Consider the following 13,151-nt stretch of genomic DNA (forward strand, 5'->3'; position numbering starts at 1 on the left):
CCCCTGTTTTTGCGGGGAAAGCGGGGAGAAGAAAATTGGGGGGGGGGGGGCGGGGGAAGGAAGGGGGTGTAGGGTGGAAAGAGAAGAGAAATTTGGGGTGGGGGGAGTTTGGGGAAGCAAGAGCCCGTCCCTCTTGCCCCCCTCAGGCGGGGGGTGGTGGGGGTGGGGTATTCCCCCCCCCCCCCCCCCATTCTCCCCAGCCGTCGGGGCGGACCCGCTCTGGGGTAGCGGCGGGGCGGGGGCGGCCGCGGATGCCCCCCGGGGAGGGGAGGGGGGGCCGGGGAAGGGGGCGGCATCCCCGCACCGCTTGCAGGGCGCTGCCTGGCTGCTAGAAGGCGTCCGAGACCCGACCCACCCGCGGCACAACCACCGCGGCAGAGGCGGGAGCCAAACTTACGCGCAGCGGAGCTACCGCGGAGCGCGGCCCGGCGCTGGCCGCCCCCGCCCCGTAGCCCGGGGGGGCCCCCATGGAGCTCGGGTGGTCAGGTAAGCCGGGAGGATTGGGGGGGGGGGGGGGAGACGGCAAGGTGGGGCGGGATGGAGCGGTGGGGAGAAGGGAGAACCTCCCGATTCGGGTGTATTCCTCGCCCTCTCGGAATAAATAGCGGTGTCATTTGCTGTCGCGATAGGTCGCAGGGTCGTGCTGCCCCTCGGGGCGGGGAAGGTGGCTGCCCGGGTCTGACTGGGGGGAGCTCCGGTGGGTGAGATGAGCCCCCCGCAAGTTTGGGCTGCAGCGGAGGGAAGGGGCGATGGTGAGGAGCTGCGCTTCTCCTCGCTCCCGTTTTTCTTCCAGATCTGCATCTGTATTTCCTTTCTTTAATTTTCCTTCGAAATCATGAACTTTGGGCCGGTTTTGGAGATCGGACGGGAGGAGCAGGGCTGACTGGTCCCCAAGGCCAAAGCGGGGACCTCCCGGCCCCCCAGGGAGGGAGGAGCGCGGAGCTTTCCGCTCAGCACCGCTTCCGTGCAGCGCTCCGCGTCCTGCCGGCAAGGGCGAGGGGGGGGAACTGCTCGGCCTCTCACACCCGGAGCGACCCTCCTCGCCCGGGAAAGGGCTGATTTTGCGGGACAGGCGGGGTAAAAGGCGACCACCAGCCTGCTGAGAGGCGTCTCCTCCGCTTTGTCAGCGGCTCCGAGGTTTAAAAGCCGGGGGAAACGATAGAATGATATATTTTAAAAATTATTATTGTTTTTTTTTACCGGCTGCACCCTTAGGGCTGTGGGGGTCTGAGGGCTGGAACCGAAGCGGGGAGCCCTCGAGAAAGCCTTCTCGCCCCGCCGAGCCCTTCCTCGACGGGCTGCCTGCTTGTTGCACAGCTCCTGCCCACTGGCTGCCCCGAGGCAGGAGCTCACAGCGGTCCATATAACCCTTCGGAAACGCCTATATAGAGCTGGCTTCACGGGAGGATGCCTATAGTAGAATACCCTCCCCGTCAAGTCACTTTTTTTTTTTTTTTTTTTTTTTAACATAATCCTGAAATCACGGGGAGGGAAGAGGGGACGAGAGGGATGTGGTGGTGGAAGAGGAAAAAAGTTGCATTTGGGTGCAGAGAAGGAGAAGGTGACAAGCCAGACCCCGAAGTGGGTTATGTGAACTGTCAAGGAGTGCAGGAGCAAAAGCCAAACAATCCCAATCCCCATAGGTTGTTTATTCCTCATAAAATACAACTCTACATAGCAGGAAGTTACTGCAAATATTTATCAATAATGAATGAATCTCCTGTAATAAAATACTCACATAATTAGCTACAGTCAAGTACGTGCATTATGCCAAGGCTTTTGCAACTCTTTGTTGAAAATCCGACTTAGATAAATCCTCTCAAACAGCCTTTTAGGAAGGAGAAAAAAAAAAAAAAAAAAAAAAAAAAAGAGAGAGAGAGAAAAACAAGAGCAAACTACCGCAAAGTATTTCTCTTTCTTTTATGCCGTTTTTGAAACCCAAACCGTAACTACTCCTGAAATATAACGGAAAACTCTTTGGTGAATTCAGAAGAGTCATTAACATTCAGCTTTAAGTGAATGTTAACAGTAAATAAAGAAATCTCTTGATTGTAATAGTTGCAACAAAGCAATAATAAACCAGTGGGTGGTCATCAGTAATGATAAATGTATCATTATTACTGTGTGTTGGGGAACAGGGTTTGGAAAGTACTTCAGACTTTTTAGTGGCAAGCTTGGTGGCAATTCGTTTCTTAGCCTGGGGGAAAAAAAAAAAAAAAAAAAAAGCGCCATATAATTTTATACACAATTTAGGTGAAAATAAATTTAAATCTGTATATTACATTTTTAATTTCAAGATAGTAATTAAAGCTGGTTCATTATATCTCCTCTGAAAGTCTCAGTGCTCATCTTAATTGCCTGTTTGTACAATCTGCTTTCTAAGACACCCAAGGTTACTGGGTTCGGAAAGATGCAAAATTGAATTATTTACTGACGTGATGACTCTTTGCCCGATAACGTCACGTTTCCCTCGGAAGTTTGGGCTCGCTGGTCCCCATCACAGCCCAGCCGGGGCCTCGCTTCTCTGCCGTGGAACTTCGTTGCTCTTTTAAATACTTTGAAGCAGGCACGTTTCTGATGGACGATGTTCTGGGCGCTTTAATTTATGGGTTTGAAATAATGAAAATCAATAGCTGAGGTGGTTTTCGTTTGGGATTTTTTTTTTAATTTATTTTATTTCCCTCCCCCTGCGCCCCCTCACACCCCGGGGGGGTTAATTCACCCACGTCTAAACTTGAAACTCTTTTACTCTCTGTCTCCCCATCCCGAAGCAGGACAGAAATAAACCCACTTGCGTTTTGAATTGATGAGGAGCGGGATATGGAGAGCACACATCTCCTCTCGGGTTACCAGTCCCTTCCCGTACGACCAAATAAAATTGCAAATAGCGCTTTTTTTTTTCCCACCACCCCACCCCCCCACCCCCCCCGGTGCTGTTTCTAGTCGGGAGGGCGATGCTGGGGCGAGGGGGGAGTTTTCTGTGGAGGGGTTCACATCTCCTGACTAAAGTCTGCACGTACCTTCGGCGAGGACCACCTCGGGTTTGGATCGCTCGGAGCATATTAAATTGGGAAGTTAAGAGAGCTCCCTCAGACAAAAGATGCCGTTCCCTGTTCCTTGCCTTCAGCCGCCGTGTTGGCTTCCAGCTACCGGAGGGATGTCAAACTACCCAGAAATACCCCATCCCCAGACTCTCCCGGTGCCTTTAGAAAGCCAGGAGAAAATCGCGTTGAGTCTTTTCCCCTCCAGTTATTATGATTATAGATGCATCTTTGCGAGGCGTCCTCTTGCCACTGAAAAACTCCACGTAGAGATCTCTGCCCTTTTGTTGTGTCTAGCTGGGTTATTCAAGAGCAGAGACAAAAGCCCGAAGTGATGTGATCTAAATGAGCTCCGGGGTTTTCCAGATGGGACCACCTCTATTCCAAATGCCCTCTCTGCTTTCTTGCTTAATATAATGAAACGCGATTTAAAAAAAAAAAAAAAAATGCCGAGAAAAGAGCTTCGCTCCAGACCAAACAGCGCAAGCGAAATCTGCCCAAAAGTATTTTTAAGACCTCCTTTGATGCCTAAATTTTGTTAGGAGAAGCGTTTTGATAACGATACCTTGCGTGTCTGCTACTTACACGGCTGCAAGTTTCAATGGGATGTGGAGGGGTGGGAGGAGGGAATGGACCCGCGCTAGGGGTGGTTTTCTTTGTGGTTTTAAAAACGCACCAAGGTTATCTTGCTCCTCGTGGCCTCTCTGCTACAATATTTAAGCTCTGCGGAAGTAAATAAAGGCCATGGGGGTGGGTTGAGGGGGGTCTAAACTTGGCCGGTTTTCTCAGCTGCTCTTTTTTTGCACGAAGCGACCCACAGCGAGAGGATCAGCCGCTGTCGCCCCCGCTCAGCCGCTCCGAGGCAGAATCGCGATAGAGAAGGGAAGAGGGAAAAGGAGTCAGGTCTCGTATTTATCCCTTCCAGGCATCTGGGAGAAGTTTGCCCATCTTCCCCTCTCTTCTCTTAGGAGGTGACTCCAACCCAGCCGTTGCAAACGGCAACGGCAAATAACGAAATGAGCGGGAATAATTGCGGGGGGGGGGGGGGGGGGGCGCGGCAGGACGGGAACCGGGGTCTGCAGCTATTCGGGGTGGGAGGAGGAGTGTAGACACCCCATCTCAAATCGGGATTCCCTGGCGCCCCTTGCCCGGGGTCCGGGCTGGGCTCTGGGGGGCCCGCGGGGATGGCGATGGGATGGCGATGGGGTCGCCTGCGGCCCCTGGATGGACCGATCTTCCTCCACCAAACCGAGCTCATCCCCCCTCCACGCCTGTGCTGGGGTCGTGCTACCCCACGGGGTTTCCCAGAAGGCTTAAGTAGTGGGGGGGAGGGGGCGGGGGGGGACGGTATTAAGAAACGGTATATTCTTGCCCCGCTTCTCTAAGGTGCGGGTTAGTCTCCGTCCCCACTTCGGAGGGCTCCACCGAGCCAAGACCCCTCGGTGCGGCTGCGGGCAGTGACACGCAAGGTCTCGCACCCTCCAGTACCCCCCCAGTCCCCACGGGTTTCAGCTTTCCCTGTGGAGGAAATCGAGGAAGCCTCTCCATTTTTCCAGAGGAATTCAAGGGGGTCAGTAGCACCCAGCAGGTGAACAAAAAAGTTGACTTGTGCTTTTTGTTTAATCGTCACGAAATAGAATGCGGGTGCCGGCTAACGGCTTCCCCGGACCGAGCCTGCGTTTTCAGCCTCTCCCGGGCTGCAAGGACCGAGCTCGGGGGCCAGCTTCGTTGAAGGCGCTTTGCAAAATCCGCTCATCCCTTTCACCTCCTGCAACCGCTTTTCCTCTTCATCCAACGCCGGGCTCAGAGCCCGGGGCGAGGTTGTCCATCCCCGGTTCTCCCGGGAACCGTCGGGGAAAAGCCACCGGGTGTCCGGGAGGCAGGGGAGCGGGATGCCCGATGCAGGCACGGACCATCCGCAAAAACCGGCGGATTGTCCCCCAAAAACATCCCCCCCCGTCCCTCCTGGTGCCGACCAGGGAGCGGAGACAGGAGGGGAGATTTTCTCCGTGGCGTGGTAATAGATCATACAATGTGTGACACGGGTTTAACCAATAAAACAATTTGAATCAATTAGCTGGCGGAGGAGAGTTTTGAAGTGTAAAATTCATGTCAGTCTGGCTAGGAAGCATTGATTAAAATGTCACCAATGTGAGGCTTATAGCTATTGCTCACACAAACGCAGCAGGCTCTGTGCAGAAGAGGATCGGGGAAAAAGTAGGAGGGAGGGGGGGGAGGGAGTGCCTCCGTGTGACAGTGGCGGCATAGGGGTGAGCAGGGTTTAATAAGAAGTGACAGAGTAATAAGGAGAGGTGTGATTTTTACATTTATTTATTTATTTATTTATTTATTTATGTTTGTCCAAAGTTAGCGAGGACCCGAGCGGTCCGGGGGGTTCCATCATTTCGCTGCCTGGGGAGAAAAAGCGGATTCGGTGAGCTTTAGTGTAGATGTCCTGGGAAAGGTCGATGCAGAGTTTTTGCTGGACCTATGTCTAGGAAAAGAAAAAAAAAAAAAAGAGAAAAAAAAAAAACAACGGAAAATAAAAGCCGCCACCACCACATCCCCCCAAACTCAAAGTTTTCAGAGCTAAATGTGCAGAAAGGCTTGGTATTGGTCATGGAGAGAAAAAGAGAGATGGAAGCCTTTTTGTTAAAAAAAAAAAAAAAAAAAAAAGCCAAAAAAACAATTAAGTCAGAGGGGTATTAAGAAATACCCGACAGTCCAGAAGTCCTCCCCGTTTTAGCTAGAAAGGAGTTTTTATTTTTTCTTTTCCTATGCACCGAGAGCCTCCTCGCTCCCTCCAATCGGTGCGTTTTGTGGGGTAGACCGTGAAAAATCTGCATTTTTACTGCACCTTATTTACTTTATTTTTTTTTTAAAAAAAAAAAAAAAAAAAAAAAGGGAGGCATACGCGGCTATCGTGCTGCAGACTATTTGCTGGGTTATTTTTCCTTAATTGGGGACATACAGAAATTAGGAAAAAGATATATTTGCACCGTGTTGCTCTTTGTGGGAGCAAGAACCTAGGTCCGCGTCTTTCTGGAAGTGGGTTTTGGGGAATCACTGCAGTGCATTTGGGAAGGGAGTGAGGGTCGCAGCAGCTGTTCGTGCCCGTGAGGACACGGTTGTGCCGAGAAATAAACTTTTTTTTTTTTTTTTTCACCTATCTCTCCATAATTTCGGACAGATCTGTTAAAAAATACCGTTTACGAAAAGACGCGAATGTTATATAGAGGATATTCAGTTTCTTGGAAGCGATTAGGCTCAGACCGTGTGTGTGTGTGCGTGTGTGTGAAAAGTGGGGATAAAAAAGGTGGGGAAAAAAGCCAAAAATGCCAAAGCGCATCCCACCTGCACCCATTCCGCCCCCGAGCTCCGGCGTCCCCTCGCCGAGAAACCTTGCGTGGGGCCGGGTGGGAGCGGGAGGGCGGCGGCGGGAGGCCGGGCCCCGACGGGGCGTCCGCATCCCCCTCCCGGTGCGGGGAGGGATGGGGGGAGCCGGACCCCCCTCTTCCACCCCTTTCACCGCCCCCCCCCCCCCGGCCGCTGACGTCACCGTGCCCACGGAAGGGGGGGGGGGACGACGACGACACGGGGGGGGGGGGGGGGGGGGGGGGGGGCCGCCGCTCGCCCAGAGAAACGCGGAGCTTCCGCGCTCGCAGCCGCCGCCGTGCGCGCCGCACCTAAGGCAGGGCTGCGGCTGGCCGCGCTGCTCCGCGGAGGCGGGGATGCGGATCCCTCCCGGTGGGCGCTGGAGGAGGGCCCGGCGGCGGCACCGCTAAAGCGCGGCCGCGGAGGTAAAGGGCGCCGGGCAGGGAGGATGCGCGAGTGGCCGCGGAGAGCATCCAAACTTTTTTTTTTTTTTTTTTTTTTTTTTCCTTCCGCGGCTGCCCCGTCCTGGGGGGGGGGGGAGGGAGGGGTGTGTGCGGATGAGGGAACCCGCCGGTTGCCCGCGGAACGCCTTCCCCTCGGCGGCGGTGCGTTTCCAGGACGCGGGAGGCGCGGACACGCGTTCCCGCTGCGCGTTTCGGGATGAGCCGCCCGTGGGTCGGGGCATCTTCTTAACCGGGGGCGGTTGGCTCATCTAATGGTGGGACGTGCACGTCGATGAGCCGGGATGAGCGGAGGCGGGAGGACCGCGGCCCCAGTCCGCATCCCCAGAGAGGCCAGGCTGGGGTTCGGGAGGGTTAGGTGGGGGGTCCCCGAGGATCTCGCTGAGGGCAGAGACTCCTCACGCCGGGAGACTCGAGTGGGGGGTGTGTGTGTGGAGGGGGATATCGCGTCTTCTCCCCGGTGGGTTCCCGGCTGACAGCGCTGTGTCTCTGTCCCCCTTCCCCGCCCGCAGCTGGAGCAGAGCAGCCCCCCCGGCGCTGAGGCGATGGCGACCAGCCCGCTGCCCGGTCCCACCGACATCTTGCTGCCGTCGCCATCCAGCGCGTACCCTCCAGACCCCATGAACCAACCGAGGGCCGGCCACGCCGCGATGAAGCCCAACCAGGTGGGGCAGGTGATCCTCTACGGCATCCCCATCGTCTCCCTGGTCATCGACGGGCAGGAGCGGCTGTGCCTGGCGCAGATCTCCAACACCCTCCTTAAAAACTTCAGCTACAACGAGATCCACAACCGGCGGGTGGCCCTGGGCATCACCTGCGTGCAGTGCACGCCGGTGCAGCTGGAGATCCTCCGGCGGGCCGGGGCCATGCCCATCTCCTCCCGCCGCTGCGGTATGATCACCAAGCGGGAAGCGGAGCGGCTCTGCAAGTCCTTCTTGGGGGAGAACCGGCCCCCCAAGCTGCCGGATAACTTCGCCTTCGACGTGTCCCACGAGTGCGCCTGGGGCTGCCGCGGCAGCTTCATCCCGGCCCGCTACAACAGCTCCCGCGCCAAGTGCATCAAGTGCAGCTACTGCAGCATGTACTTCTCCCCCAACAAGTTCATCTTCCACTCCCACCGCACCCCCGACGCCAAGTACACCCAGCCCGACGCCGCCAACTTCAACTCCTGGCGCCGCCACCTCAAGCTCACCGACAAGAGCCCCCAGGACGAGCTGGTCTTCGCCTGGGAGGACGTCAAGGCCATGTTCAACGGCGGCAGCCGCAAGCGGGCCCTGCCGCCCGCCCCGCCGGCCCCCGCCGCCGCCGCCCCCGCCGCCTGCCACCCGCTGGGCTCGGTGAAGGCGGCGGCCGCCGTGGTGGGCGGCGGGTTGCTGAGCCCGCACCTCCTGGCCGCCCCGCCCGAGCTGCACCAGAAGCGGCCGCGTTTCGAGGAGGACGAGGAGCTGCAGGAGGCGGTGGCGGCGGCGGCGGCGGCGGCGGCGGCGCACGGCGGCAAGAGCCCGCGGAGCTACCCGGTCATCCCGGTGCCCAGCAAGGGCTCCTTCGGCGGCGTGCTCCAGAAGTTCCCCGGCTGCGGGGGGCTCTTCCCGCACCCCTACGGCTTCCCCGCCGCCGCCTTCGGCCTCTGCCACAAGAAGGAGGAGAGCGGCGGCGGCGGCGGCGGGGCGGATGCCCTCGGCGGGGCGGCGGCGCACAAGGCCGGCGGGGGGGCGGCGGGCGGCGGCCTCTCGGGGCTCTTCTGGCCGGGCAGGAAGGACGCCGCCTTCTACCCGCCTTTCTGCATGTTCTGGCCGCCCCGCACACCGGGCGGGCTGCCGGTACCCACCTACCTGCAGCCGCCGCCGCAGCCCCCCGGCGCTTTGGGCTGCTCGCTGGGCGACGGGGCGGGCCTGCTGCGCCAGGCTTTCCTGGACCTCTCGGAGCCCGGCGGCGAGGCGGGGACGGCGGGGATGGGCACGCCGCCCGCCGCCGCCGCCGCCGCCGCCGCTCCCCCCCCGCCCGCCGCCGCCGCCGCCGCCCGGGACCCGCTCTTCGAGTCGCCCCCTGGCGGCGGCGGCGGCGCGGACCCCGGCTCACCCGCCGGCTCGGAGGGGGGCGGCGGCGGGAGCGGCGGCGGCGGCGGCGGGAGCGGGCGGGTCCCCCCGCACCACCCGCACTTGCTGGAGGCGGCGGCGGCGGCCGGGCGGAAAGCGGGAGGCGGGTACCACCACTCCAGCGCTTTCCGGCCGGTGGGCGGCAAGGAGGACTCGGAGAGCCTGGCCAAGCTGCACGGCGGCGGCCCGCCCCGCTCCGCCTCGCCGCTCCAGCTGCTGCTGCCGCCGCCGCCGCCGCCGCCGCCGCCGCCGCCCGAGGAGGCGGGTTGCGAGCGGCACCCGCTCCCCCCGCCGCCGCCGCCGCCGCCGCCGCCGCCGCACCGCCTCCTCTCGCCGGGCGGCACCAGCTGCAGCTTCGCCAGCGAAGACAGCACCGAGGAAGAGGAGGAGGACGAGGAGGAGGACGAGCCCGAGGTGGACGTCGAGGGGCACAAGCCCCTCGAGGAGGAGGAGGAGGAGGAGGAGGAGGAGGAGGGGGAGGAAGACGAGGAGGAAGAAGGCGAGGAAGACCCGTTGGCGACCACCGGCCGCTTCCCGCCCGCCCGGGGCCTGCCGGAGAAGGGCGGGCGGGAGCGCCCCGCTGCCGGCCCGTTCTCCCGGCCGCCCGCTGAGGAGAAGCCCGGGGAGGGCCAAGCCCCGCCGCCGCTCCCCCGAGCGGGCAACGGCGGCGGCAGCCCGGCGCACCACCCCTCGCTGGAGGAGCAGCCCTCCTACAAAGATGTAAATGTCCCCCTCCAGGCCCCCTCTCCCTTCCCGCTGAGGGCGGCTACCGGCGCATTCCCACCCTGGGGCGGGAGGGTCCCCTGGGCAGAGGGGACCGCCGGGTGTCCCCAGTCGGGCGCCGGGTCCCCAGTCGCCTTGGCGAGCCAAGGCCCGGTTGGGGTCTCCTGGGGTGTCAGGGCCGCCCGGCTCCCCTCACCCCCCAAAATCAGGTTGCTGCAAACCCCACGGCCCCCCGGGGAGGGGTGAGTGCGTGCTCCCCCCCACCTCCCAGCGCACCCGTCACCCCACGGGGAGCCGCTTCCGCAGCGGTGCAGCTTCACGAGGTGCCCGGCCTGCAGACAGCACCCGAAAAGAAACATGGCAGATTGATCCAGGAGGTGCGCGGCCGTTGGCGGCGTTTGTGGGTATCGCTTGACGGTCTGACACCCCCCCACACCCCCACCTCCTCCTCATCCCAGATTAACACACTGTGTGAAAATAATCCAGGCCCTGTTCTTGGGATGGGTGCTGTCAGCCACCCCGGCGGGTTTCCGACAAGGACGAGTGCTCCCGCCGTAGAGGTGTGGAAGATGCCACAGTGGGCTTCCCCACCATGTTGTTTGCCCAGGCCCTTGGTGTGCTCGCTGTTGATAAACCGCCCCAGATGGCCTATCTGCTCCTGGTCTTTCTCGATAACTGATTCTGTGCGTTTCGCACCTTTCTGTTTTTCTAGAATCAGAAGATCAAAGAGACTAATCAGGTCATCATGCCTACGAAAGAGGATGCCTTCTCAGGTGAGTACAGACGTGCCTCTGCTGGCTCGCCGCGAGGTGCAGGAATTCACAGTTCTGCGAGCTGTGTGGGTTCTCTATCGCTCAGTTTAAACAAAAATAAATCACTTCCATGATTTCAATTAAAAAAATCCATTAAACATTCTAATAGGCTCTCTATGGTGGTAATTTAGCATTATATTCATTCGCATCCAGAATGCTCTGTGCGTGCTGAATATACAAATATATATTTACTTTTTTTCTGGATTCTGATATTCATTTTGGTTTGAGGTTTCTTGCTGTTAAAAGCATTTTAAGTGCTGTGTTTTGTTTGGATTTCAGAGAAGAACAAGGAGCATAATTTTTTCATCACAGATTCAGAGCCTTCAGGAGACTTCTGGAGAGATATAGCAGGTAGGCGCAGAAGAAGGTAGAGGATAAAGAGACAGAGACTTAAATTCATAATCAAATGTCTGAATATTTAGTAAAAGGGTAAAGATAAAAACAATTCCAAGCAAATATAACCGAGAAAAATGCAAATAGGTGGAAAGCAGTGACATTAATAGGAATAAGATTATTAATTGCTGGGCATATTTCAGCAGAAATTTCAGAAATGTATCAGGTTACACAATGAAACAGGCTGGAAAAGCATAAAATGACAATAATTGAAATGTTCTCTTTGAAACCTTCCATTAAAAAGGATCACAGCTTATTGCTTTTAATATCTGTCAGAAAGACATTAAAGGTGTTTTATGACATCTATGCCAACATTTATATTATCTCCGTGATAATGATCTCTACACAAAATGTATAATACATTTACAAAAATTACATTATACAAATTAAATGAAACCACCTTTTACTGATTGCTAAATGTCTCCAAGGGGTTTGGGAAAGACGTGATTAGAAGTTTTGATACTAAGTTGTCTATTGCAGTGTCTTAAGGAGAGGTTTTTGTTTCTTGGGAAAAAGGAATCTAATTTTCCATTTATGTAATGCAAACTGCCTTGGCTTTGACTATTCACGGTTAATTGACTGTCAAACGAGGTTGTTATCCTCAGGCAATGTCTGCAAATTTGCCTGTCAAATGAGACAGAGAGAGCAAGCGGGGAGAGAGAGAGTTGTACAAGGAGTGGAAATGAAGAAATGGGATCTTATAGAAATCTTATATAATAGCAGAGAACAATTGAAAGATCGGAAACATTTGCAAATGTCTCCCATTTCAAAGGGTACTCTTTAGAAATACTTAATAATAAGACTTGCTTTAGCAATGGAATATGAGGAAGAAACGTATCAGTGTTTTAGATTTTTGTAAATTTTGTGGTTGAGGGATCAAGGCTGTGGACCAATGGATAGCACCTAATTATCTTCTATACTTTCAAATAATTACCACTGAGAGCACAGCAGTGATACAGGGCAAGAAGTAAATCTTAAGAACCTGAGAATTTTTAGGAATACAGCACACTGTGCATAGTGAGCGTCCTATACTGTGGCCAATATATTTTAGAAAAAATACATACTTCTTCAGAAAGTGATCCATGCTCGTTTTAAACAGCAAATTATGGTGATGTTTTGCTTTTTTACTTAGATGTTGTAGCTCGTCTCTCTCTCTCTCTCTCAGACTGCAAATGTTTAGTGTTCATTGACACTGTGAGTCCATGGTAGCTATATGTTTATCTTCATGGTAAATTTAAGTGTAAATTTTAGTTTTCAAAGATGTGTACTACCCTGCATGTTTTGACTCTGTGGAGAGTCTTAAATATATTAAGTAAACTGAGAGCAGCACCTGGGTGTTTGAAGGTCTCAGGACTGGAACTGAGATGAACTGACTGTAAAGAAACGCAGAATGTTTAAGGGCTCAGTGCTGAAGTTGATTTCTGTGCGCTCTCTAAGCAAGAGCAGTCCCGTTATCTTCAGAGGGATTCACATTGGTACGTCTGTGTAATTGCCCAAAATTAGTGGGTTACATTGGCAGTGCTCTTCTGCTTTGTTGTCAAATCATTTTGCAGAATATTCTGGCTCTCCAGTTTCTTTATTGTACTTAATACATTTGTGCATTACTTAAAGCTGTACCTCCCTAAGAAGATTAAGAAAGATGAAATGATCCTGCAAATTCCTCTCAATGTGAGGTGAACTTGTGTTTATTAACTAAACCTAGAAAAGAGGGTCTTAAAACGAAAGCAGTATTTTCTGTGCCAGAGACAATTGTTTGCAAGTGTGTAGGTTTGCTTCTTATCTCAATGTGTTGATGAACTTAAAAATTCATAATAAGGAGAGCTCCTTCCAAGGCTGAAATAGATAATGGGCTTGAAGAGCTTGTAGCCATTTGTTCTGCATAGCAGGTAAACTGTCAGTGAAAATCCCCCTTCCTTTTCTGTCAGGCAGTGCTCAGAAAGAGCTGAGTATGATTCAAAATCCCTTGGCAGTTGAAAGATAACTGTGACTAACTTATGTAACCAGTCCATTTTGGGGGGGAATGCTGCAGTTTGCCATCCCGACTCTCCTTCAGCAGCTGGAGTTAAAGGGTAGAAGAGCTGTTCGCGTCTGGCACACCACAGCATTGCATGGCTGACTTGAAAATACTATGTATTTCTTAAAGCGAAGTTGAGTTCTGTAAGCTGTTCCCCAATCAATCTGATTTTTTATCTGTATCAATGAGAAAAGGGAACTCTAAAATTGCGTTAACAGCTAGAAGTCAGCTTTTCA

General features: G+C 55.1%; 1 protein-coding gene across 3 annotated transcripts in view; it reads left to right on the forward strand.

Annotated features, from left to right (window-relative positions):
• The first annotated feature begins 383 nt into the window (after window positions 1-383).
• Window positions 384-13,151, forward strand: part of SKOR2 (SKI family transcriptional corepressor 2) — a 35,472-nt gene continuing 22,704 nt past the window's right edge. The window contains exons 1-4 of one of the 3 annotated variants that reach the window (XM_042805002.1): window positions 384-486; window positions 7,390-9,693; window positions 10,409-10,469; window positions 10,788-10,859. In XM_042805002.1, coding sequence (XP_042660936.1) covers window positions 7,423-9,693; window positions 10,409-10,469; window positions 10,788-10,859 — 2,404 coding nt within the window. In that variant the 5' untranslated portion in view covers window positions 384-486; window positions 7,390-7,422. Of the gene's footprint in view, window positions 487-6,794; window positions 6,842-6,979; window positions 9,694-10,408; window positions 10,470-10,787; window positions 10,860-13,151 lie in introns of those variants that run through there. The other 2 variants (XM_042805003.1, XM_042805004.1) reach the window with 2 other exon arrangements.

Source organism: Tyto alba, unplaced genomic scaffold, assembly GCF_018691265.1.
Source record: "Tyto alba isolate M040663 unplaced genomic scaffold, T.alba_DEE_v4.0 Super-Scaffold_42, whole genome shotgun sequence".
Lineage (NCBI taxonomy): Eukaryota > Metazoa > Chordata > Aves > Strigiformes > Tytonidae > Tyto > Tyto alba.